General features: G+C 42.5%; 1 protein-coding gene and 1 long non-coding RNA gene across 9 annotated transcripts; both read left to right on the top strand.

Annotated features, from left to right (window-relative positions):
• Positions 1 to 2,261: 2,261 nt before the first annotated feature.
• On the top strand, positions 2,262 to 15,483 carry LOC123481755 (nectin-3-like). 8 transcript variants are annotated; one of them, XR_006657267.1, is made up of 10 exons: positions 2,262 to 2,433; positions 2,730 to 2,811; positions 3,849 to 4,196; positions 11,052 to 11,357; positions 12,989 to 13,091; positions 13,798 to 13,952; positions 14,543 to 14,645; positions 14,768 to 14,802; positions 14,932 to 15,036; positions 15,149 to 15,483. XR_006657267.1 is itself a non-coding variant. In XM_045206667.1 (10 exons), exons 2-9 carry the CDS (start codon positions 2,757 to 2,759, stop codon positions 14,992 to 14,994), a joined length of 1,179 nt encoding a protein of 392 aa, XP_045062602.1. In that variant the 5' UTR covers positions 2,262 to 2,433; positions 2,739 to 2,756; the 3' UTR covers positions 14,995 to 15,036; positions 15,149 to 15,483. The 8 variants fall into 8 exon arrangements, 6 of the variants coding, with proteins under 6 accessions (XP_045062602.1, XP_045062603.1, XP_045062601.1 ...); XR_006657266.1 differs by having other exon boundaries at positions 14,929 to 15,036; XM_045206667.1 differs by having other exon boundaries at positions 2,739 to 2,811; positions 14,760 to 14,802; positions 14,929 to 15,036.
• A 1,273-nt stretch (positions 15,484 to 16,756) lies between these two features.
• LOC123481760 lies at positions 16,757 to 18,524 on the top strand. Its single transcript, XR_006657268.1, has 2 exons — positions 16,757 to 17,027; positions 17,092 to 18,524. It is a non-coding gene; the product is annotated as an uncharacterized LOC123481760 (long non-coding RNA).
• The last annotated feature ends 4,737 nt before the right edge of the window (positions 18,525 to 23,261 follow it).

Below are 23,261 nucleotides of genomic sequence, written 5' to 3'. Positions count from 1 at the left end.
ATTTTCATTTCAACCATTTAATGTCTACGATGTATTAAGTGCCTTGCTAAAGGTTGATGTAAAAATAATCCACAGGGGCTGATTCACTTGACCGCTTCTTACAACAACTCTCTGCCCCACTCATTGTTTAACCTTTAACCTGTATTTTTTAACTTGACAATTGCAACTGATGTTATCCCTAAGATTTGGAAAACAGCACTTGTCCTCCCCCAACATAAAGGTGGAGGTCCTTCTGACTTAGATAATTACTGACAAATCTCCAAGTTATCTTGACTAGCCAAGGTACTAGAATACCTGAACAACTCCCAGTAATAACTTTTTAATGCATTGGTTAAATATCATCAGAGAGAGGAGTCCCAAGTCATACAGATTCTGGCCGGTTGTCTTTAACTTTGTTTTTCTTCAAGTTTGTTTTGAGGCCTACGGGTTTCATCACCAGTAGATGGCGGTAGAGGCTCTAAATGAGGCACCACACAGCACATTTTGTTTTTTGCCCTAGGGAAAAAGAGAGGCAGAGGAGGTCTAAGAGAGAGAGGGAGGAAGAGGGTGAGCTAGAGTCGGTGGAAAATTGAGGGAGAAAGGGAGATGGTTTGTTAAAGAAGAATGGTAGAAAGTGTAAGGAGTGTGATCGGTATGCTGGATCGAAGACAGGAGGAGAAATGGAAGTGAATGAGGGCGAAGTATCAGAGGTCGTAGGTGTGGTGAAGTTCTCGGAGCCCGAGGCTTGCACCGAGGGTCAGGATAAAGATGAGTCTGTGACAGTAAGAGTGACATTTTTGGAAAAAATTGGACCCTTGCCTTTTGGCTGATCCATTTGTGGTTTCAAGGTGGGTAAAAACAGAGTTGAGTGCTGTGAAATCGGTGAAGGTAACCAGAAGTGGCCTTGTGATAATTATTGTGTTTCTACTGGTCAGAGGGAGCAGGCGCTCCGAGTTAAACAAATTGGGGCAAGAGGTTGTTTTGCTCTCAAGTAAAGGACGCCATTGGAAGGGGTGATTACTGGGGTAGCGGTAAATGTGAAAGTTGACCAACTGAAGATTCCCAGTGTTTGTGATGCTCATTGTTTGGTGCGACGCAGATAGGGTGCCATGAGTGGTGACACAGAAGAGTCGTTGTCTGTTATTTTGAGTTTTGATGTTGAGTCTTTGCCCGACAAAGTGTTAGGATATACAGTATAAGTTATCCTGTACATGCTTTTATGCCGAATATATTACGTTGTTACAGGTGTCAAGCTTATGTGCATGTGGCAACAGTTTGTAAGAGGGAGGATCCTAGGTGTGAGAAGTGTGCAGAAGGGCATGAGACAAAAGAATGTGTAGCATTGGGGAAAGTCGGGGTATGTCTTAATTGTAGGGGTGCCCATGGCGCTGGTGATCAGAAATGTCCGGTGCGAGAGAGGCAGGTTGAGGTTTCCAGGGTTAGAGTAGTGCAGAAGTTGTCATATGCTGAGGCAGTGAAGAAAGTAGAGGAAGATGGGTCAAGGGGGAGGGATCCTGAGAGGAGTGGTGTGAGTATTAGAGCTGTTCTAGTACAGAGGGATAGGCCAACAAGTGATATATGTTTCAGTAAGATTGGATTTTTAGCATTCATAGCAATGGTTATCATCTGTACTGCAGGGATGGAATGTAAATTGCAGAAAATTGATGTTGTGGTGGCAGCTGCAGAGAGGTATTTGGGTGTTCGAGACTTACATTTACATTTTAGTCATTTAGCAGACGCTCTTATCCAGAGCGACTTACAGTTAATGAATACATATATATATATATATTTTATTTGTTTTTATACTGGCCCCCCGTGGGAAACGAACCCACAACCCTGGCGTTGCAAACGCCATGCTCTATCAACTGAGTACATCCCTGCCGGCCATTCCCTCCCCTACCCTGGACGACGCTGGGCCAATTGTGCGCCGCCCATGAGTCTCCCGGTCGCGGCCGGCTGCGACAGAGCCTGGATTCGAACCAGGATCTCTAGTGGCACAGTTAGCACTGCGATGCAGTGCCTTAGACCACTGCGCCACTCAGGAGTTAACTCAGGACTTGACAAAGGACTAAATATATTGAAATAGTGGAGTAGGGTGGTGTTTTTAAAATGTATTTAAGTGAGTGTAGGGTTAGATGGTAAGGTATTTGTCTATTTTTATTTTTCAAGAAAAGTATAAAGGAGTTATACTCCAGTCTAGTAGGTGGCGGTAATACAACATTTATTGGATGCCAACCGCCTTAATACTCATCGAAGAAGAAGAAGAAGAAGAAGAAGAAGAAGAAGAAGAAGAAGAAGAAGAAGAAGAAGAAGAACGTTTCGCTTGAAAATATGCTGAATCCTTTACTGAATAAGCGTCTTCCTACAGGAGCAGCAGGATATTATTCTGGCAGCACAAACGGCAAAATAATAATGTTTTGGCTACTTCAGCAGAGGAACTTACATTCATCACAGGTTAGTGGCCTATTACATTTACAGATTCATCTGTTTTATTCCATTATTACTGACCAATGTAGGACTGTTTGTTTATTTTTGTAATAAGGTGTAGGCTACTTTGCAAGATGTGCGTTGTCTCTATCTGAGTAATGATTGCAGACCAGTGCTTGAATAATTTGCATTGCGTTCAACAATTTTACATTTGAAATAACTTAGCCTACACAACTGTCGTACATAAACAATGAATAGGTCCTCATTATTACAGAACGTCAATCTGAAAATGTAATATAATGCTATAATTACATTTCCCCTAGTGATCTTAGCAATGAGAAGAGCAAAGCATGTTACAGAAGCTGTGCTGTGTGATTCTACTCATCATCCAGAGGGACACAGAAAGTAGGTTTCCAATTGATGTCATAAAATGTCATACTTTCGAGTGCATTTTTTTTCCTTTTTCTTATTGACACAAGGCAAGGCAATAACACCCACCAAACACACAATCCCACCATTAAATTGTAGTCCTGGTCCTTCTAGGGTACAGTAAGGCACACACATCAGCTCAGTATGTTTACTATGTTTTTAACTCAGTATGTTTACTATGTTTTTAACTCAGTATGTTTACTATGTTTTTAACTCAGTATGTTTACTATGTGTTTATCTCAGTATGTTTACTATGTGTTTAACTCAGTATGTTTACTATGTTTTTAACTCAGTATGTTTACTATGTGTTTAACTCAGTATGTTTACTATGTTTTTAACTCAGTATGTTTACTATGTGTTTAACTCAGTATGTTTACTATGTTTTTAACTCAGTATGTTTACTATGTTTTTAACTCAGTATGTTTACTATGTTTTTAACTCAGTATGTTTACTATGTTTTTAACTCAGTATGTTTACTATGTTTTTAACTCAGTATGTTTACTATGTTTTTAACCCAGTATGTTTACTATGTTTTTAACTCAGTATGTTTACTATGTTTTTAACCCAGTATGTTTACTATGTTTTTAACTCAGTATGTTTACTATGTTTTTAACTCTGTATGTTTTGAGACATGCTGAGCATGCACAAGTATCTGGGAATGTATTGAATATCTTACTCTTGAATAAGTGTAAGAATAGATTCAAGGCTTTTGGCTTATTATTCTAATAACATATTCACTAAGTAGTTTCAGACTAGACTGAATCCAGATCAGTATGTGCTTTAGCCATCTCCTCTTAATATGGCTGACCAAATAATGAGCAATTGGCACTTTTTGTTGTTGTTGCAATAGCCACATTTCAGCATCAATAGGATATCATATTTCATAAGTACAGCTAAATACAAATAATGGTCTTATCTGTGTGTTTAGGTAAGATCTCTGTTTATTAGAGTTCATAAGCATCTATTCTATATGTATCTTTTGGACTGTTTTTTTGGCTTGTGTTTCTCTTCAGGTACACAGGTGATTGGAGGAAGCAGGACTGTGGTACAGGGGGAGGATGTGGACTTATCCTGCAGACTGATAGAGACAACCAAGAAGCTCAAACACATAACATGGCAGAAAAGTAAACTGGTAGAAAAACATAACTATTTTTTTCTGCTGATTTATCCCATTGGGTATACTAAGTTTATTGCACCAAATGGATTGGAAGGTAGAGTCCAATTTATTGGGAACCCATCAGAAAACCTTGGATCTATTAGAATAACAGCTGTCAGACTGTTGGATGAAGGCACCTTCACATGTATCTTCAGTGTTTTCCCCAGTGGAGCATACAATACAGAGATTCCTCTGACTGTGCTTGGTAAGAACTCTTCCTTCACTCTTTAAATCATTGTTTTTACTTTTGACAGTGTAGAAAGACTGCATGTGATAATCAATACTAGAAAGCTAAAAAGTTGGAAGGTTCATTATTCAAGTGGAGCAAGAGCAGAGCCCTCATCTACAGGTTTTGCTTTGCCAAGGAAAATCCATCTTCTCTACAATTTCTTTCCCCACCAGAGGGATACGATTCAACCTATAACCTTTTTTTATCCTAAGAACCGTTTTTGGAAGAAATAGTTATTTGATGATTCTTTGAAAGGCAATAAGGGTCTACAAACCCTTCAGCTGTGCTGACATATTTGCAAAAGGGTTTTCTAAAGATCAATTAGCCTTTTAAAATGATCAACTTGGATTAGCAAACACAACGTGCCATTGGAACAAAGGACTGATGGTTGCTGATAATGGGCCTCTGTACGCCTACAGTCGTGGTCAAAAGTTTTGAGAATGACACAAATACAAATTTTCATGAAGTCTGGTGCCTCAGTTTTGATGATGGCAATTTGCATATACTCCAGAATGTCATGAAGAGTGATCAGATGAATTGCAATTAATTGCAAAGTCCCTCTTTGCCATGAAAATGAACGTAATGCCCCAAAAATGTTTCCACTGCATTTCAGCCCTGCTAGTAAGATTGCACCTAAATCAACCATTTATCGGATCATCAAGAACTTCAAGGAGAGAGGTTCAATTGTTGTGAAGAAGGCGTCAGGGCGCCCAAGAAAGTCCAGCAAGCGCCAGGACCGTCTCCTAAAGTTGATTCAGCTGCGGGATCGGGGCACCACCAGTGCAGAGCTTGCTCAGGAATGGCAGCAGGCAGGTGTGAGTGCATCTGCACGCACAGTTAGGCAAAGAATTTTGGTGGATGGCCTGGTGTCAAGAAGGGCAGCAAAGAAGCCACTTCTCTCCAGGAAAAAACATCAGGGACAGACTGATATTCTGCAAAAGGTACAGGGATTGGACTGCTGAGGACTGGGGTAAAGTCATTTTCTCTGATGAATCCCCTTTCCGATTGTTTGGGTCATCCGGAAAACACCTTGTCCGGAGAAGACAAGGTGAGCGCTACCATCAGTCCTGTGTCATGCCAACAGTAAAGCATCCTGAGACCATTCATGTGTGGGGTTGCTTCTCAGCCAAGGGAGTGGGCTCACTCACAATTTTGCCTAAGAACACAGCCATGAATAAAGAATGGTACCAACACATCCTCCAATAGCAACTTCTCCCAACCATCCAAGAACAGTTTGGTGACGAACAATGCCTTTTCCAGCATGATGGAGCACCTTGCCATAAGGCAAAAGTGATAACTAAGTGGCTCGGGGAACAAAACATCGCAATTTTGGGTACATGGCCAGGAAACTCCCTAGACCTTAATCCCATTGAGAACTTGTGGTCGATCCTCAAGAGGCGGGTGGACAAACAAAAAACCACAAATTCTGACAAACTCCAAGCATTGATTATGCAAGAATGGGCTGCCATCAGTCAGGATGTGGTCCAGAAGTTAATTGACAGCATGCCAGGGTGGATTGCAGAGGTCTTGAAAAAGAAGGGTCAACACTGCAAATATTGACTCTTTGCATGAACTTAATGTAATTGTCAATAAAAGCTTTTGACACTTATGGAATGCTTGTAATTATACTTCAGTATACCATAGTAACATCTGACAAAAATATCTCATAACACTGAAGCAGCAAACTTTGTAAAGACCAATACTTGTGTCATTCTCAAAACTTTTGACCACGACTGCATGTACAGTGGGGGAAAAAAGTATTTAGTCAGCCACCAATTGTGCAAGTTCTCCCACTTAAAAAGATGAGAGAGGCCTGTAATTTTCATCATAGGTACACGTCAACTATGACAGACAAAACAGAATTTTTTTTCCAGAAAATCACATTGTAGGATTTTTTATGAATTTATTTGCAAATTATGGTGGAAAATAAGTATTTGGTCACCTACAAACAAGCAAGATTTCTGGCTCTCACAGACCTTTAACTTCTTCTTTAAGAGGCTCCTCTGTCCTCCACTCGTTAACTGTATTAATGGCACCTGTTTGAACTTGTTATCAGTATAAAAGACACCTGTCCACAACCTCAAACAGTCACACTCCAAAATCCACTATGGCCAAGACCAAAGAGCTGTCAAAGGACACCAGAAACAAAATTGTAGACATGCACCAGGCTGGGAAGACTGAATCTGCAATAGGTAAGCAGCTTGGTTTGAAGAAATCAACTGTGGGAGCAATTATTAGGAAATGAAAGACATACAAGACCACTGATAATCTCCCTCGATCTGGGGCTCCACGCAAGATCTCACCCCGTGGGGTCAAAATGATCACAAGAACGGTGAGCAAAAATCCCAGAACCACACGGGGGGACCTAGTGAATGACCTGCAGAGAGCTGGGACCAAAGTAACAAAGCCTACCATCAGTAACACACTACGCCGCCAGGGACTCCAAATCCTGCAGTGCCAGACGTGTCCCCCTGCTTAAGCCAGTACATGTCCAGGCCCGTCTGAAGTTTGCTAGAGTGCATTTGGATGATCCAGAAGAGGATTGGGAGAATGTCATATGGTCAGATGAAACCAAAATATAACTTTTTGGTATAAACTCAACTCGTCGTGTTTGGAGGACAAATAATGCTGAGTTGAATCCAAAGAACACCATACCTACTGTGAAGCATGGGGGTGGAAACATCATGCTTTGGGGCTGTTTTTCTGCAAAGGGACCAGGACGACTGATCCGTGTAAAGGAAAGAATGAATGGGGCCATGTATCATGAGATTTTGAGTGAAAACCTCCTTCCATCAGCAAGGGCATTGAAGATGAAACGTGGCTGGGTCTTTCAGCATGACAATGATCCCAAACACACCGCCCGGGCAACGAAGGAGTGGCTTCGTAAGAAGCATTTCAAGGTCCTGGTGTGGCCTAGCCAGTCTCCAGATCTCAACCCCATAGAAAATCTTTGGAGGGAGTTGAAAGTCCGTGTTGCCCAGCGACAGCCCCAAAACATCACTACTCTAGAGGAGATCTGCATGGAGGAATGGGCCAAAATACCAGCAACAGTGTGTGAAAACCTTGTGAAGACTTACAGAAAACGTTTGACATGTGTCATTGCCAACAAAGGGTATATAACAAAGTATTGAGAAACTTTTGTTTTTGACCAAATACTTATTTTCCACCATAATTTGCAAATAAATTCATTAAAATCCTACAATGTGATTTTCTGGATTTTTTTTCTAATTTTGTCTGTCATAGTTGACTTGTACCTATGATGAAAATTACAGGCCTCTCTCATCTTTTTAAGTGGGAGAACATGCACAATTGGTGGCTGACTAAATACTTTTTTCCCCCACTGTAGATATTCCATAAAAAATCTGCCGTTTCCAGTTACAATAGCCATTTACAACATTAACAATGTCTACACTGTATTTCTGATCAATTTGATGTTATTTTAATGGACACATTTATTTAAAGGACATTTCTAAGTGACCCCAAACTTTTGAACGGTAGTCTATGTGTGAAATTAATTTTGATTTACAGTGGACCATTATCATGCACCTGTCTCAGAACAGGGGCATGGGGGAAAAATACATGTCATGTATGCACTTAAACAGCGAAGGGAGGATGCTTTTCCCGTGGTTCATTTGCATGCCAGCCAGGTAGGCTATACTCCTGTTGTAAAGCGAAGCAATGTGCTTAATATTAGGAAAGTTGAGAAATAAATATAGTAGGTCTAGCCTATAGAAAGCTGATGGGATCCTCCTCTTTTTAATAGAGGCCATCAAAACTCTGTTTTCTCACGCAATTGCATATCCTATAGAAATGTTGTGCAACATGAGCTCATGGGCTCTCATGAAGTGTGTGAATAGATTTTATATTACCTTTAGATTGATGTCAGAGTGATTAGAGGGACAATAGAGTGCTGAGTACCAGGCAGTTATAACGTTTGGTAGGCTACCAATGACCATCAGCAGCATCAGAGCTTGGAGAAGACTAATTAAGTTTTAGAGTTAATTTCGTGCATTTCTACACATTTTGCCATGAAAGCAAGTTTGCTGCAATTCTACACATTTTGCCAAAGGGGCAGAGAGAAAATATTGCCATTTTAAAGCAAATTTGCTGCAATTCTACACATTTTTCCATGGGGCGGAGAGAAGATTTTGCGATTCTATAAATACTTGCCCATCTCTGGTGTAGAGTAAAACACTCAAAACCACGCCCATCATTATCATATTTCTGGGCATGCTCTATTGGAGGTGTAAGGTTCTGTATTTTTTTCTTAGTTTACCTTTTGTTCTTGTACGTAGCCCTGTTTCTTTGTGTTCTTGAACGTAGCCCTATCTTTCATTTTTGTTCATTGATTTCACCTGTGTTAGTTACTCACCTGGTCTCATCAGCTCCTTATTAAGTTCAGTTCTTTCTGTTTGTGCCTTGTGAGGTATTGTTTGTTTTGACTCTACTAAGCCTTTTTATAGCTCGTTTGTGAGAACCAGATATAGATTTTGATTCTCCTGCCTGTTTGCCTACCTGTGTATGACCATTGCCTGCCTGTGACCACGATTCCTGCCTTTTGCGAAGGCGAAATAAACACCTGCCGCGCTCTGTGCGTGAATCTACACCTTTTTCTCCCTGAGTATTCATTACAGAATACCTCACCAAAAAACTGTATGGATTCAGCGGAGCTACAGTGGCGCCTAACCCGGCAAAAGGAGCGTATAGAGGTAATCGGCCATCTTCTCCGCCAGCCTATCGCTACTCCTCCGATGCCAGGTAACGCAACCCATAGCCCTCCTTCATTCATATCCATGCCTGGAAAATATGACGGTTCACCTGGGAAAGGTCAGGGATTTCTGATGCAATGCAGCAAATACAATGAGCACAACCCCACTAACTTCGCCACCGCGCGCAGGGTGGATTTTGTTGTGGCTCTACTCACAGGCAAAGCCCTGGATTGGGCCACCGCCATATAGACAGCCAACAGCACAGAACTCGGATCCGAGACCCATTTCCACACCCTCTTCAAAGAGGTATTCGATCACTCTCCTTCCGGTCGTCCCTATGGGGACCTCCTCATAGACCTTCAACAAGGACGCAATTCAGCTGCAGTACACCCTCGAGTTCCGCACCATGGCTGCAGGGAGTGGATGGAGTGAGGCTGCTTTACTTACCGTCTACCGAAGAGGGCTCAACAGGGAACTTCAGGCGGAGCGGGCCTGTAGAGGTGACCTTCAGGATTTAAATCAATACATTCGTATGTCCATCTCCATCGACCACCTCATCGCCGATCGCCAAAGAACTCTGCCACCCAGGAACCCGAAACCTTCTCTTTCCATGATTCCGTCATCCCGTCCGAGTCTTCCAGAGCCCATGCAGTTGGGTCTTGCTCCTCTCCCGTGTATCGAACGTCAAAGTTGGATCCAAGAAGGGCTCTGCCTATACTGGAACGGGAAAGATCATCTACTCAGCCATTGCCCTGTTCGCCCTCCACGGAGAGATGAGAAGGGTCCCTCCGCTGCCATGCAGGTAGGCGTTTCTGTATTTCTAAATATCTCCCAGAGCAATTCTCCATCCCAGTATTAATAACCGTGATGGGGTTCGAAACACGTAGAGGGCTTGATAGATTCGGGAGCAGCAGGTAGTTTTATCGATCACCAGGTAGTACAAGAGCTTGACATTGATCTTACACCTGTCACACCTCCCTTAAGGATTAACACACTGGATGGGCAGCCATTGGGCACGGGCTTCATTACGCACCTGACACAGAGCGTTACCCTCCAGATTGGAGTCTTCCACATCGAAACCATTCAACTCATGGAACTCTCATCCCCCAAAAAGCCACTCATCCTCGGACACCCCTGGATTTGTCGTCACGACCTTGCCATCTCATGGCGACAAGGAGAACTACTGTCCTGGTCTTCTACCTGCTTCACCAGTTGTCTCAGCCTACCTTGCAGAGCCACCACCATTGACTCCAATACAGTCAATGTGTAGCTACTAATAATGTATATTGCAATTGGCCAGATAGAGAACATGGTTTATTTCAAGTTTGTTGGTCATGTACCATGAGCATTTGGATAAGTTTCACATATAATAATAATAATATAATATGCCATTTAGCAGACGCTTTTATCCAAAGCGACTTACAGTCATGCGTACATACATTTTTGTGTATGGGTGGTCCCGGGGATCGAACCCACTATATTGGCGTTACAAGCGCCGTGCTCTACCAGCTGAGCTACAGAGGACCACATGACGGGCTGTGTGTGTTTTGGTTGTTTTTTATGTATAGTTCCACATTTGGAATATATACAGCATCCCTTACCGGCATAATCACTGGGCTGTGAAGGCTTTTCAATGGAACTGCTGAAAATGAAAAACAGCTTTTGTGATGTGTGAAACCTAATACCTCAGGTGCAGGTACCGATCATCAGGGTGAGCTAAAACCTGTTAAAACCGGATTTGCCCAAACCTCCAATATAGTAAATGTGTAGTTACTAATGATGTATATTGCAATTGGCCAGATAGAAAACATGGTAGGGTTTTTTGGTCATGTAACATGAGCATTTGGATAAGTTTCACATGACAGGCTGTGTGTGTTTTGGTTGTTTTTCACATATAGTTCCGCATTTATAATTACATTGTAGTTATTTAGCAGACGCACTTATCCAGAATGACTTACAGTTAGTGAGTGCATACATTTTTATACTGGTCCCCTGTGGGAATCAAACCCACAACCCTGGCGTTGCAAGTACCATGCTCTACCAACTGAGCTACATGGGAAACACAATAATGAGTGACTTGTTCACGTTTTCTGTCCTCTGTTTGTTTGTTTTCTGGTCATAGTTCCTCCAGTAGTGAGTGTGACAGTTGATGTTCCTCCTGTCATTGGGGAGAATGAGGTTGTCTTGGCAACCTGTGTGGCTGCTGGTGCCAAGCCACAGGCAGAAGTGAAGTGGATTTCAGGTACATTCGGCAGTTTGTTGAGGACAATTACAAACTCCACCCAGCACGCCAATGGAACTACCACAGTACTCAGCCACCTGCTCGGGGTGCCAACCAGAGCAGCCAATCAGCAGCAGGTCCAATGTGTGGTCAACCAGTCTGCCCTGGCAACAGAAAGGAGCTACAACTATACCATAAACATCCACTGTAAGTGTCTTCTACTACTACTGTCCTACACTATAAACAGACACTGTACATATATTCTACTACTACTGTCCTACACAATAGACAGACACTGTAAATATATTCTACTACCACTGTCCTACACTATAGACAGACACTGTAAATATATTCTACTACCACTGTCCTACACTATAGACAGACACTGTAAATATATTCTACTACTACTGTCCTACACTATAGACAGACACTGTAAATATATTATACTACTACTGTCCTACACTATAGACAGACACTGTAAATATATTCTACTACCACTGTCCTACACTATAAACAGACACTGTAAATATATTCTACTACTACTGTCCTACACTATAGACAGACACTGTAAATATATTCTAATACTACTGTCCTACACAATAGACATCCACTGTAAATATATTATAATACTACTGTCCTACACTATAGACAGACATTGTAAATATATTCTACTACTACTGTCCTACACTATAAACAGACACTGTAAATATATTCTACTACTACTGTCCTACACTATAAACAGACACTGTAAATATATTCTACTACTACTATCCTACACTATAGACAGACACTGTAAATATATTCAACTACTACTGTCCTAAACTATAGACAGACACTGTAAATATATTCTACTACTACTGTCCTACACTATAGACAGACACTGTAAATATATTCTACTACTACTGTCCTACACTATAGACAGACACTGTAAATACATTCTACTACTACTGTCCTACACTATAGACAGACACTGTAAATATATACTAAACTACCACTGTCCTACACTATAGACAGACACTGTAAGTATATACTCCACTACCACTGTCCTACACTATAGACAGACAATGTAAGTATATACTCCACTACTACTGTCCTACACTATCGGTATCCACTGTAAATGTAAATTCCACTATCACTGTCACAGACCATAGACATCCACTGTAAGTATAGACTCTCACTGTCTTCACTGGCTATAGCCTAGTAGTCCCTCTAAACAGTCCCTGTCTGTCTATACACTCTTAGATAATAACGTGCTATCCTAGAACCAAATATGTTTTTTTCGGCTGTCCCCATAGGAGAACCCTTTGAATAACACCTATTAGTTCCACCTTTTATTAACACCTATTAGTTCCACCCTTTGTAGCGCTTTTTGGTCAAGGGCGATGCAATTGCCATACCAGGCGGTGATGCACTCAGAAAATATGTTTTCGATGGTGCAGCTGTATAATTCTTTGAGGATCTGAAGACCCATTCTCTTCAGGGCTGTGTGGGTGAGTGTGGACCATGTTATGTCCTTACTGATGTGGACACCAAATAACTTAAAGGTCTCGACCCGCTCCACAACAGCCCCGTCAATGTGGATGGAGGCGCGCTCTCCCCTCTTTCTCCCATAGTCCACGATCAGCACCTTGGTCTAATTGATGTTGAGGGAGATGTTGTCCTGGCTCCACACTGCTAAGTCACTGACTTCATACCTGTAGGCTGGCTGGCTGGCTGACTCTCTCTCTCTCTCTCTCTCTCTCTCTCTCTCTCTCTCTCTCTCTCTCTCTCTCTCTCTCTCTCTCTCTCTCTCTCTCTCTCTCTCTCTCTCTCTCTCTCTCTCTCTCTCTCTCATATAGATCCACCTCAGTCAGTGAACATCACCCTTAGTGAGGCCTCTAAAGCCACAGTCTTCCTATGTGTAGCAGACGGCAACCCACAACCCAACTACACCTGGAGCAGGTACTCACTCATATGTAAACTAGTTCAATCCAGTTTAAATCTAAATGTTAGCTAAACTTGTTAAGACGTGATATCTAAATTAGCTTGAAGCTTCAGTATGTTCATGTCTAAAGGACAGTTTTTGAATTTTGCTGGCAGTCAAATCATGCATTTGTCTTTCACACACACACACACACACACATACACACACACTCGCGCACACACGCGAACAAACACACACACACACAAAGTATTGCGCATCTAACCATGTGGGGACATACAATTCAGTCACATTCAAGATCCTATCTTCCCTAACCCCTAACCCTAACCCTAAACCTAACATTAACCCGTACCCTTACCCTAACCCTAACCTTAACCAAAAAAACGAACCTTAACCCTAACCCTAAACCTAACCCAAGCTCCTAACCCTAACACTAAAACTAACCCAATCTCCTAACCCTAACCCTAAACCTATTTCTAACCCTAACACTAATTCTAACCTTAACCCTAATCCCACAAGAAATAGCATTTGACCTTGTGGGGACCAACACAGGTATAGTTAAACACGTCCACACACACACACACACACACACACACACACACACACACACACACACACACACACACACACACACACACACACACACACACACACACACACACACACAAACAGACACACACATACACAGTCACACACTCAGCCCCTCTTCTCCTCTCTCTCCCCCAGAGTGGGCCAGCCATGGCCTGTGTCTTCAGTGAGAGCAGAGGGAGACATACTGCACCTCCTCAGTCTCAGCTCTGAGCTGAATGGTCTCTATGTCTGTGAGGCCTCCAACCCCTACGGACGAGCAACTGGCTCCCTCTATGTACACACATCCTCTGGTGAGAAGCACCTGAGAGAGACACACACACACACACACACACACACACACACACACACACACACACAGTATTCATACTGGTTGCTTAACTGGTTGCTTATACTGTTTTATATGTTGCTTATAATTGTTATGCGATTGATTGATTGATTGATTGGTTGATTGCTTGCTTGCTTGATTGAGTACTTTACTGAATACTTTATTGTCCCGTAGGGAAATTTGTCTGGCAACAATACAGGCATTCCTGGCATACACATAAAACACATATATGAGGTTATGAGAAATGTGATGTAGCATGGATAACAAAGTTGAGCCAGATGGTCACTTATCTTTCACTGCATGTGTTAGTATCAGACTTATGTCCTCATTCCTCTTTCTACAGGAAGGTACTGTATAACCACTAACTAAGATGGTCATAATATACACTTATCTCTTACTGCATATGTACATGTCTTATTACTTAGTATTATCTCTTTGCTTTCTGCAGGAAAGTGTTTGCATCAGAGCCATGATGCTTGTTAGGTCAACACAATTATATGTAATTGTAAATACAGACTGTTTCCTATATTAACTGTATCCCCTCTCTCCTCATAGAGACCTCTGCTGCCTGTTGGGTTCTACACATTGTCATTCTATGTCTGATTAATACTGCGGCTGCACTCGTATGGTACAGGAGGAAATACAGACAGTGTCCTTGGTAATATCAACTACTGTAATATTATGAACATCATTTTGCATTATGAAAACATTTCATTTTCACTTGATGATTGGCTCAAATTCATATTATATTTTTTTCTGGACGATATCCAAGGAATTCAGTCATGGCCAATCACCAGTTCCAGGCACCCCAACAGGTATGTGACTATGTTAAAGTCCAACATTGTTGCGTGATTACCCTATCACAGCCACTTTTTGCTATGTAATAATACTGTTATAATGTCTGATAATAATAATAATAATAATAATAATATGCCATTTAGAAGACGCTTTTATCCAAAGCGACTTACAGTCATGAGGAAGATGAACCTGGGACGTCTGGGTTCTAACACTCCAAACCAGGAAGGCGGATAAGGACGAAGTATCATGATGTAAGGAACACACATTATGATTTATTTTTTTATATTTTGAAATATTACAAAAAATATATTTTGTTGGAGCTATTGTCTATTCATGAGGTATATTTATTGTTCTATTTTAAAGAAATCACTGTACAGGCTGAGAGCAGATGCCAGAAGAATCTCAGACATGCAATGGGTGTGGGAAGATTTCCTGTCTGCACATTCTCCATTGTTCTAACCATTTGCAAAGAAGAGGCACATTCTCCAACCATCTAATGAACAGAGACCCTAGCAGTATTCACTGTGACATTAGAAACCTCGGCTCGGCCCCTCCTCCACCACAGCTTCTCTTGTGGACTGCCTTGTCATGGTGGAGGGGCTTTGTTTCTTCAGCGGGAACAACAACTCTCCTGTATGTACAGTGGGGAAAAAAGTATTTAGTCAGCCACCAATTGTGCAAGTTCTCCCACTTAAAAATACCAGCAACAGTGTGTGAAAACCTTGTGAAGACTTACAGAAAACGTTTGACCTGTGTCATTGCCAACAAAGGGTATATAACAAAGTATTGAGAAACTTTTGTTATTGACCAAATACTTATTTTCCACCATAATTTGCAAATAAATTCATTAAAAATACTACAATGTGATTTTCTGGAGAAAAAAAATTCTCAATTTGTCTGTCATAGTTGACGTGTACCTATGATGAAAATTACAGGCCTCTCTCATCTTTTTAAGTGGGAGAACTTGCACAATTGGTGGCTGACTAAATACTTTTTTCCCCCACTGTAGGCTAGTGCTTTTACTGTTCATTAGGCCTACTTATCTTTTTGGCTGACGAAAAGTACATGTGGACAGTTCTTCCAATATCTTCAATATGCGCCTAGGAATTGGATAAGGATGCGCACAGTTGCGTCCCCGATGTGTCTGTCTTCACTTGTAGCCTGTGAGAAAGACCCGATTACGTCACGGGCATTGGCTAATAAGAATTGAGCTATTTGAGAGAGCCATGTGAGTGAGGCGCTTGAGCACGCAGCATGCAGGGAGAAGGGAATTACAATTATTATATTCAGCCTAAGGGCACAAAGGCCACTGGCTGCAAAAGGTATGGATTTTTTTAGGGGGCATTACGGCCACACAAAGGGGATGCCGCTGGGAAATTTGAAGGATTATCAAGTGCTTGTCAAAATGTCAATGAGAGACTGTTGAAGTGTGTACAGCCTGCACAAAAAACTAAGCAGAGCTCATGCCTTTCATGCGACTTTAAAAAAAATCTTCATTAGAGTCGCATCATGCAGTCTTAGAATGAATTAAAAATCATAACATATAGCCCAACGTTTGTATCACAATGAAATGTACATAGATAACTCTAAATTAAGCATATAGGAGGACCTGTTTCTTTGTTAACTGCTCAACACAGAATAGCAACATGTGCACACTCCCTCAAAATGTTTGGAGAGATTATCCTTTCTATTTTATTCAGGTTTGTTCAATTTTATTCTTCATACTATAAAATACTATAAAATATTGCCATGAAATTCTGAGCAAATCTACTGTGTAGCCCACAGCCATATGGCATAGCCAGATCAGGACCTAACATAAGGACAACTCAGAGTATGCTATTCTCTTCTTCTGTAATAGACTACATTTTCTACATATCATGTTTCTTTAGACCTGTCTAAAATAAATAATGTATTTATTGTGAAGGTGTAGGCTATATTACATGGATTTTTTTGACTTTTTTAAATGTAGATGTTCCAAAGGTCTGCATCAGTGTCTTGTAGGCTATGTGTATTAGCCAGGAGATGCTAAATGTGTTTATGTTAATTCACGGTCAATTACTGTCAATAACCGTGAGACCGGCAGTTATTTGCTTGACAATCACCGGCTGATGACTGCCACAGCCCTATCCACGCATTAACCCTATCCCTGATTAACCCTACGATATTTGTTGTTTTAGCCTAGCATTAGTGTAGCATTGCATTTTTTGTCCACCAGTAGTTACTGTAGGTAGTTAGAATGCAGGTATTTTCACTACATTAGTAGTTAGAATGCAGGTATTTTCACTACATTTGTAGTTAGAATGCAGGTATTTTCACTACATTAGTAGTTAGAATGCAGGTATTTTCACTACATTTGTAGTTAGAATGCAGGTATTTTCACTACATTAGTAGTTACAATGCAGGTATTTTCACTACATTAGTAGTTACAATGCAGGTATTTTCACTACATTAGTAGTTACAATGCAGGTATTTTCACTACATTAGTAGTTACAATGCAGGTATTTTCACTACATTAGTAATTACAATGCAGGTATTTTCACTACATTAGTAGTTAGAATGCAGGTATTTTCACTACATTAGTAGTTAGAATGCAGGTATTTTCACTACATCAGTAGTTACAATGCAGGTATTGTCACTACATTAGTAGTTACAATGCAGGTATTTTCACTACATTAGTAGTTACAATGCAGGTATTTTCACTACATTAGTAGTTAGAATGCAGGTATTTTCACTACATTAGTAGTTAGAATGCAGGTATTTTCACTACATTAGTACTTAGAATGCAGGTATTTTCACTACATTAGTAGTTAGAATGCAGGTATTTTCACTACATTAGTAGTTACAATGCAGGTATGTTCACTACATTAGTAGTTAGAATGCAGGTATTTTCACTACATTAGTAGTTAGAATGCAGGTATTTTCACTACATTATTAGTTATAATGAAGGTATTTTCACTACATTAGTAGTTACAATGCAGGTCTAGTTACAATGTTAATATTTTCACTAAATTAATAGTTAGACTGCAGGTTAGAAAGAGACTGTTATGTCATGCCATGTTCAACGTTTACTCAAGGCCTTGCTTTGGTTAGTGCACTGTAAAGTCCTTGTATTGACTAACCTGTGCCCCCGCACATTGACTCTGTACTGGTACCCCCTGTATATAGCATCGCTACTGTTATTTTACTGCTGCTCTTTAATTGTTTGTTATTGAATTTTTTACTTCACTTATTTTTCTTAAAACTGCATTGTTGGTTAAGGGCTTGTAAGTAAGGATTTCACTGTAAGGTCTAAACCGGTTTTATTTGGCGCATGTGACAAATAAAATTAGATCTGTTTTGATTTCAGCCTTGGAACTAGAAACACACAGGGACAAGCTGTTTTCTATGGGGTCTTTGTGGCTGTGCTCTGTCTGCTTGATAGATGATATGGGAGTGGCTCTTATAGACCACATGGGGATTCAAGGCAGATGCATTCCCTCCAGAACCATCAACTGTTTTAGCCTCAATTTCCTCCCAACCCCATCTTCCAAAATACATGAAATCTTATCAAGTAAAACATTCCTAAAGATTAACCTAGTATGCACACCTGCCTTTTTATCAACAAGAAGAGACAGGTGTGTGGGTTTAGGGGTGGTAGTGGTTGGTGTGTGTGTACAATACTAGTCTGTACATTTCTTTGTGTTGGTGTTATTCACACATACTGATTGGTTGGATGCTTATTAAACCTATACTACACTGAGTGGGGCATGCATTTCGTTCTTCAGTGAAATGAAAAATAATTCAATATCTGTAGTGACCAGGCGCTGTAGTGAACAGTAGCTGTTAGACCACTCTAGGGGGAGTTAGGGAAAACCCCAGTTTTGTTGCAATCCCCAAACTTGCATCAGAGAACATCTGTTAGACGGTTAGCAGTTGTTTCCTTCCTGAGAATATATTTTTTAACAACACTTTAGTTTCAGTGCTTTTGATCATACTGTAAACTGTTAAATATCATGCAGAAGTTTGAGTCTGTTATAGTGACCTATTATTATTGTATTGTCATTATTATTATTTTTATATGTTATTATTATTATATATTATTATTATTATTATATGTTATTATTATTATATTTAAGTGTTGTGTGCAGTATGTAAAGAATTGCTAGATTTATACAAATTGTATTTAACCTTTATTTAACTAGGAAGACCCATTGAGGCCAGAAAAGGGAGACCTGGCCAAGAAGGATCAGCAGTAAATACAAAAAAACCACATTGAATTCAACAGTACTGTTATGTGGGCAGCTTGTCTCTCCCTTTTCTGTTTCCCTTCCTCCTTGTTTTGTCCCCTCTGTCTGTTGTATCTGTATGTGTGTTTGTCCCCTTTATGTGGGTGTGTCTGGAGTGGATCAGGGGGCGTGCTCAGGATCTGCCTCTCCTGTGCAGCTGCGGGTTGTTTCCAGTGATTCCTGCCTACGCAGCTGCATCCTATTCTCTCATCAACCTGCACTACTAATTCCGGGGCATGGCTCTCCACCGGCGCCAGATCGTTGTTCTTACCAGAGCGTTCAGACATACCTCCCAACCTGCCTGCCTTCCTGCCTGCCGGTCTGCCTGCCTGCCTGCCTGCCTCAGCCTCTCCTTCCTCCGGAGCCGACTAGCCCACTCTGTTCCTTTACTTCAGTTGTTTTTGGACTAAGACAATTTGAACTTTTATTAAAGTATTTTTGTTTCTTCCACTCCCTTTGTCGTGTTTGTTTCTCTGAGTGCTGGGTTGAACCATAGCCTAACAGAACGATCTGGCCATGGACCCAACAGAGAAACAGCACGGGGCAAACGAAGACAGCTTCCAACAAGCTATCCAGGCTCAAGGAACGTTGCTAGGACAGCATGACCAATTGCTTCGGACTCTTTTGGAAGATAATCATCAACTGCTGAACCAGGTGACTCAGTTAACTACACAAGTCTCTAAATTGTCTGTTATCAGCTCTCCATCTCTCTCTGTCCCTCAGTTTGATGCACCCCAAGTTGTTTCCTCTGACATTATGCAGGCTTCGTTCCATCGGGAACCCCCTGTCACGTCGCCTGAACCGTTCAATGGAGAATTGGACAAGTGCCGGGATTTTTGCTTCAGTGTGACTTGATTTTTCGGGCAGAGACCACTGTCGTTTTCTACTGATTCTTCTAAGGTACATTATGTTCTGGGGCTGTTAAGAGGGGAGAGCTCTGGTTTGGGCTGAGTCTGTATGCTCAAATCAAACTTTGACTGGATTGACTTTCGCTGATTTTTCTGCTAAATTGAAGACTGTTTTTGACCATCCTGACCATGTGGGTAATTCCTCCAAGATACTTTTTAATTTGAGGCAGGGTTCTAACAGTGTGGCTGAGTACTCTATTGAGTTCTGGACTTTGGCAGCAGACTCCAAGTGGAACAATGTGGCACTTCAAGGAGCATTTCTAAACGGTTTGAATGAAGCTATTAAGGATGAACTGGCTGCTCGTGGCGAGCCACATGATTTACATTCTCTCGTTTCCCTGTCCATTAAGCTAGACAACCGGTTGCGGGAGAGCGTCGGGAGAGGCGGTCGGCCGCATCTAGGAGGACGAGTTCCCCAGCCTTCAACCACTCGAGTCTCGCCTCCCGGAGCCGGCAGCTTCTTGTTCCTGATTCCATCCCGAGCACAGAGGAGGAACCTATGCAAGAGGGTCGAGCTCGACTACCTCCAGCAGAGCGGCAACGGCGCCTCCAGGCGGGTGAGTGCCTGTACTGTGGAGACGCCACACACATTCTGGCTACATGCCCTAAGCGGCCAAAAGACAAGGCTCGCTCGTAACGGTGGGTCTACTTGCGAGCCCAGAGTTAGATCCTGAACCCATCATTCCCCGATTACAAGTACCTGTAACCTTACGTTTCCAGAGTCATTCCCTGCCACTCTCAGCTCTCATAGACTCAGGTGCAGAAGACAACTTTATTAGCCACCAGTTCGTTACACAAGCTCGTATCCCCATGGAGCCACTACCTACCCCCATTCGGGTCACAGCCCTTGATGGCGCCTCCTCGCGGAGATAACTCATCAAACCACCCCCGTTTCCCTAGTGATTTCTGGCAATCATTGTGAAAGCATTCAGCTAAGAGTTATGTCTGGCTCAGCTACCTCCCTTATCCTTGGCTTCCCCCTGGTTGGCTCTTCACAACCCACAAATTGATTGGACACGTCACACCATTCTCAGTTGGAGCACTAACTGCCATTCAGAGTGCCTTAGGTCAGCGGTTCCCCCCACTAAGTGTAACCCAACTCATCCCTCAGCTCCTCTTGATCTGTCATCTGTCCCCAAAGAATACCATGACTTAGCGGAGGTTTTCAGTAAGGACAAGGCTCTGTCTCTACCACCACATAGGCCTTATGATTGCCCTATTGAACTGCTTCCTGGTGCTCCCTTGCCCTCTAGTCGCTTATACAATCTGTCCCGACCGGAAAGAGAGGCAATGGAGCAGTACATTGGTGATTCTCTGGTCTCGGGCATAATCCGTCCTCGTCGTCTCCTTTGGGTGCAGGTTTCTTTTTCGTGGAAAAGAAGGACAAGTCGTTACGCCCCTGTATCGATTTCAGGGGTTTAAACAACATAACTGTTAAAAACAAGTATCCCCTTCCACTCATCAACTCTGCTTTTGAACCTCTGCATGGCGCCACAGTTTTCTCCAAGCTCGACCTCAGGAACGCTTATCACCTTGTCCGGATCCGAAAGGGAGATGAGTGGAAAACCGCTTTCAACACTCCACTGGGACATTTTGAGTATTTGGTCATGCCCTTTGGGCTCTCAAAACGCCCCTGCTGTTTTCCAAGCCATGGTGAACGATGTTCTTAGGGATTTTTGAACCGTTTTGTCTTTGTATACCTGGATGATATTCTTGTTTTTCCAAGTCACCCGAGGAGCATGAGTCACACGTCCGTCAAGTCCTTCAACGGCTCTTGGAGAACAAGCTGTACGTCAAAGCAGAGAAGTGTGAGTTCCACAAACAGTCTACATCGTTCCTTGGTTTCATCATTGAGAGCGGGCAGGTGAAGGCGGACCCCGAGAAGATCCGGGCAGTGACGGAATGGCCCATACCCACCACCCGTAAGCAACTTCAACGATTTTTGGGCTTTGCTAACTTCTACCGTAGGTTCATTAAGGGTTTTAGTAAAGTGGTGGCACCCCCTTACTAGACTCACATCCCCTAAAGTCCCTTTTCTGTGGTCCCCTGAGGCGGAGCAGGCGGTAGGGGTTTTGAAGGAACTGTTTTCCACCTCCCCTGTGTTGATACACCCCAATACCTCTCTACAGTTTGTTGTGGAGGTGGACGCGTCGGACTCAGGTGTGGGAGCAGTCCTCTCCCAGCGCTCCCCCCACTGACCAAAAGCTTCACCCCTGTGCTTTTTTCTCCAAGAAATTGTCACCCACAGAACGGAATTACGACGTTGGAAACCGAGAACTGCTGGCGGTCAAGCTAGCATTGGAAGAATGGCGGCACTGGCTGGATGGAGCTGAACTGCCGTTTGTGGTCTGGACAGACCACAAAAATCGGCTTACATCCAAGCCACTAAGAGACTCAACTCACGCCAAGCCAGATGGGCCCTGTTTTTAGTAGGTTTAACTTTATTCTTACATACAGACCGGGGTCAAGAAATGTTAAACCAGATGCTTTGTCCCGCCAGTTTGCTGACCCTTCGGAGACCAGCGAGCCTGAGGCAGTCCTACCTTCCTCATGCGTCGTGGCGGCAGTACAGTGGGAGATCGAGTCTCTTGTGAAGACTGCACTTGCCACGGACCCGGGACCGGGTGATGGACCTCCCAACCTACTCTTTGTTCCCGAGACGGTCCGGTCTCAGGTGTTGCAGTGGATTCACACCTCCCGTTTTGCTGGTCACCCTGGGATGAGACGCGACGTTGACGCTGCTTGGAGACATTTTTGGTGGCCTTCAATGGAAACTGACGTTCGGGCTTTTGTGGCAGCCTGTTCAACCTGTGCTCGGGGCAAAGCCTCCCATCAGTCCCCTTCGGGGCTGCTGCTACCCTCCCAGTTCCCAGCCGTCCCTGGTCCCACATAGCCATGGATTTTGTCACCGGCCTACCCAAGTCTGAAGGTAATGATACTATACTTACCATTGTGGACAGATTCTCTAAATCTGTTCACTATATAGCATTACCAAAATTACCGTCTGCCAGTGAGACAGCGGACCTCCTAGTCCAACATGTATTCCGTCCCCATGGAATACCTGTGGACATCGTATCTGATAGAGGCCCACAGTTTACTTCCCGGGTTTGGAAGGTTTTCTGTTCTGCTTTGGGTGCTTCCGTTAGTCTATCCTCAGGGTTTCATCCCCAGACCAACGGTCAAACAGAAAGAGCCAATCAAGACCTCGAAGCAACCCTTCGTTGTGTGGCTGCTCAACATCCATCATCCTGGGCCAAACATCTGCCTTGGATAGAGTACGCCCACAACTCCCTCACCACCTCT

Source organism: Coregonus clupeaformis, chromosome 23 (assembly GCF_020615455.1).
Source record: "Coregonus clupeaformis isolate EN_2021a chromosome 23, ASM2061545v1, whole genome shotgun sequence".
NCBI classification, from domain to species: Eukaryota; Metazoa; Chordata; class Actinopteri; order Salmoniformes; family Salmonidae; genus Coregonus; species Coregonus clupeaformis.
Note: the sequence above shows the minus strand (reverse complement) of the source record. Positions and strands in the feature narration are given on the sequence as shown.

What these genes read in the sequence shown, in the direction of transcription:
- LOC123481755 (XM_045206667.1), top strand. Translation starts at nt 2,757, where the DNA reads ATGTTACAGAAGCTGTGCTGTGTGATTCTACTCATCATCCAGAGGGAC. An exon ending in CTATACCATAAACATCCACT is followed by an intron (nt 11,358 to 12,988) that starts GTAAGTGTCTTC and finishes TCTCTCATATAG; the next exon opens with ATCCACCTCAGTCAGTGAAC. An exon ending in CTATGTACACACATCCTCTG is followed by an intron (nt 13,953 to 14,542) that starts GTGAGAAGCACC and finishes CTCTCCTCATAG; the next exon opens with AGACCTCTGCTGCCTGTTGG.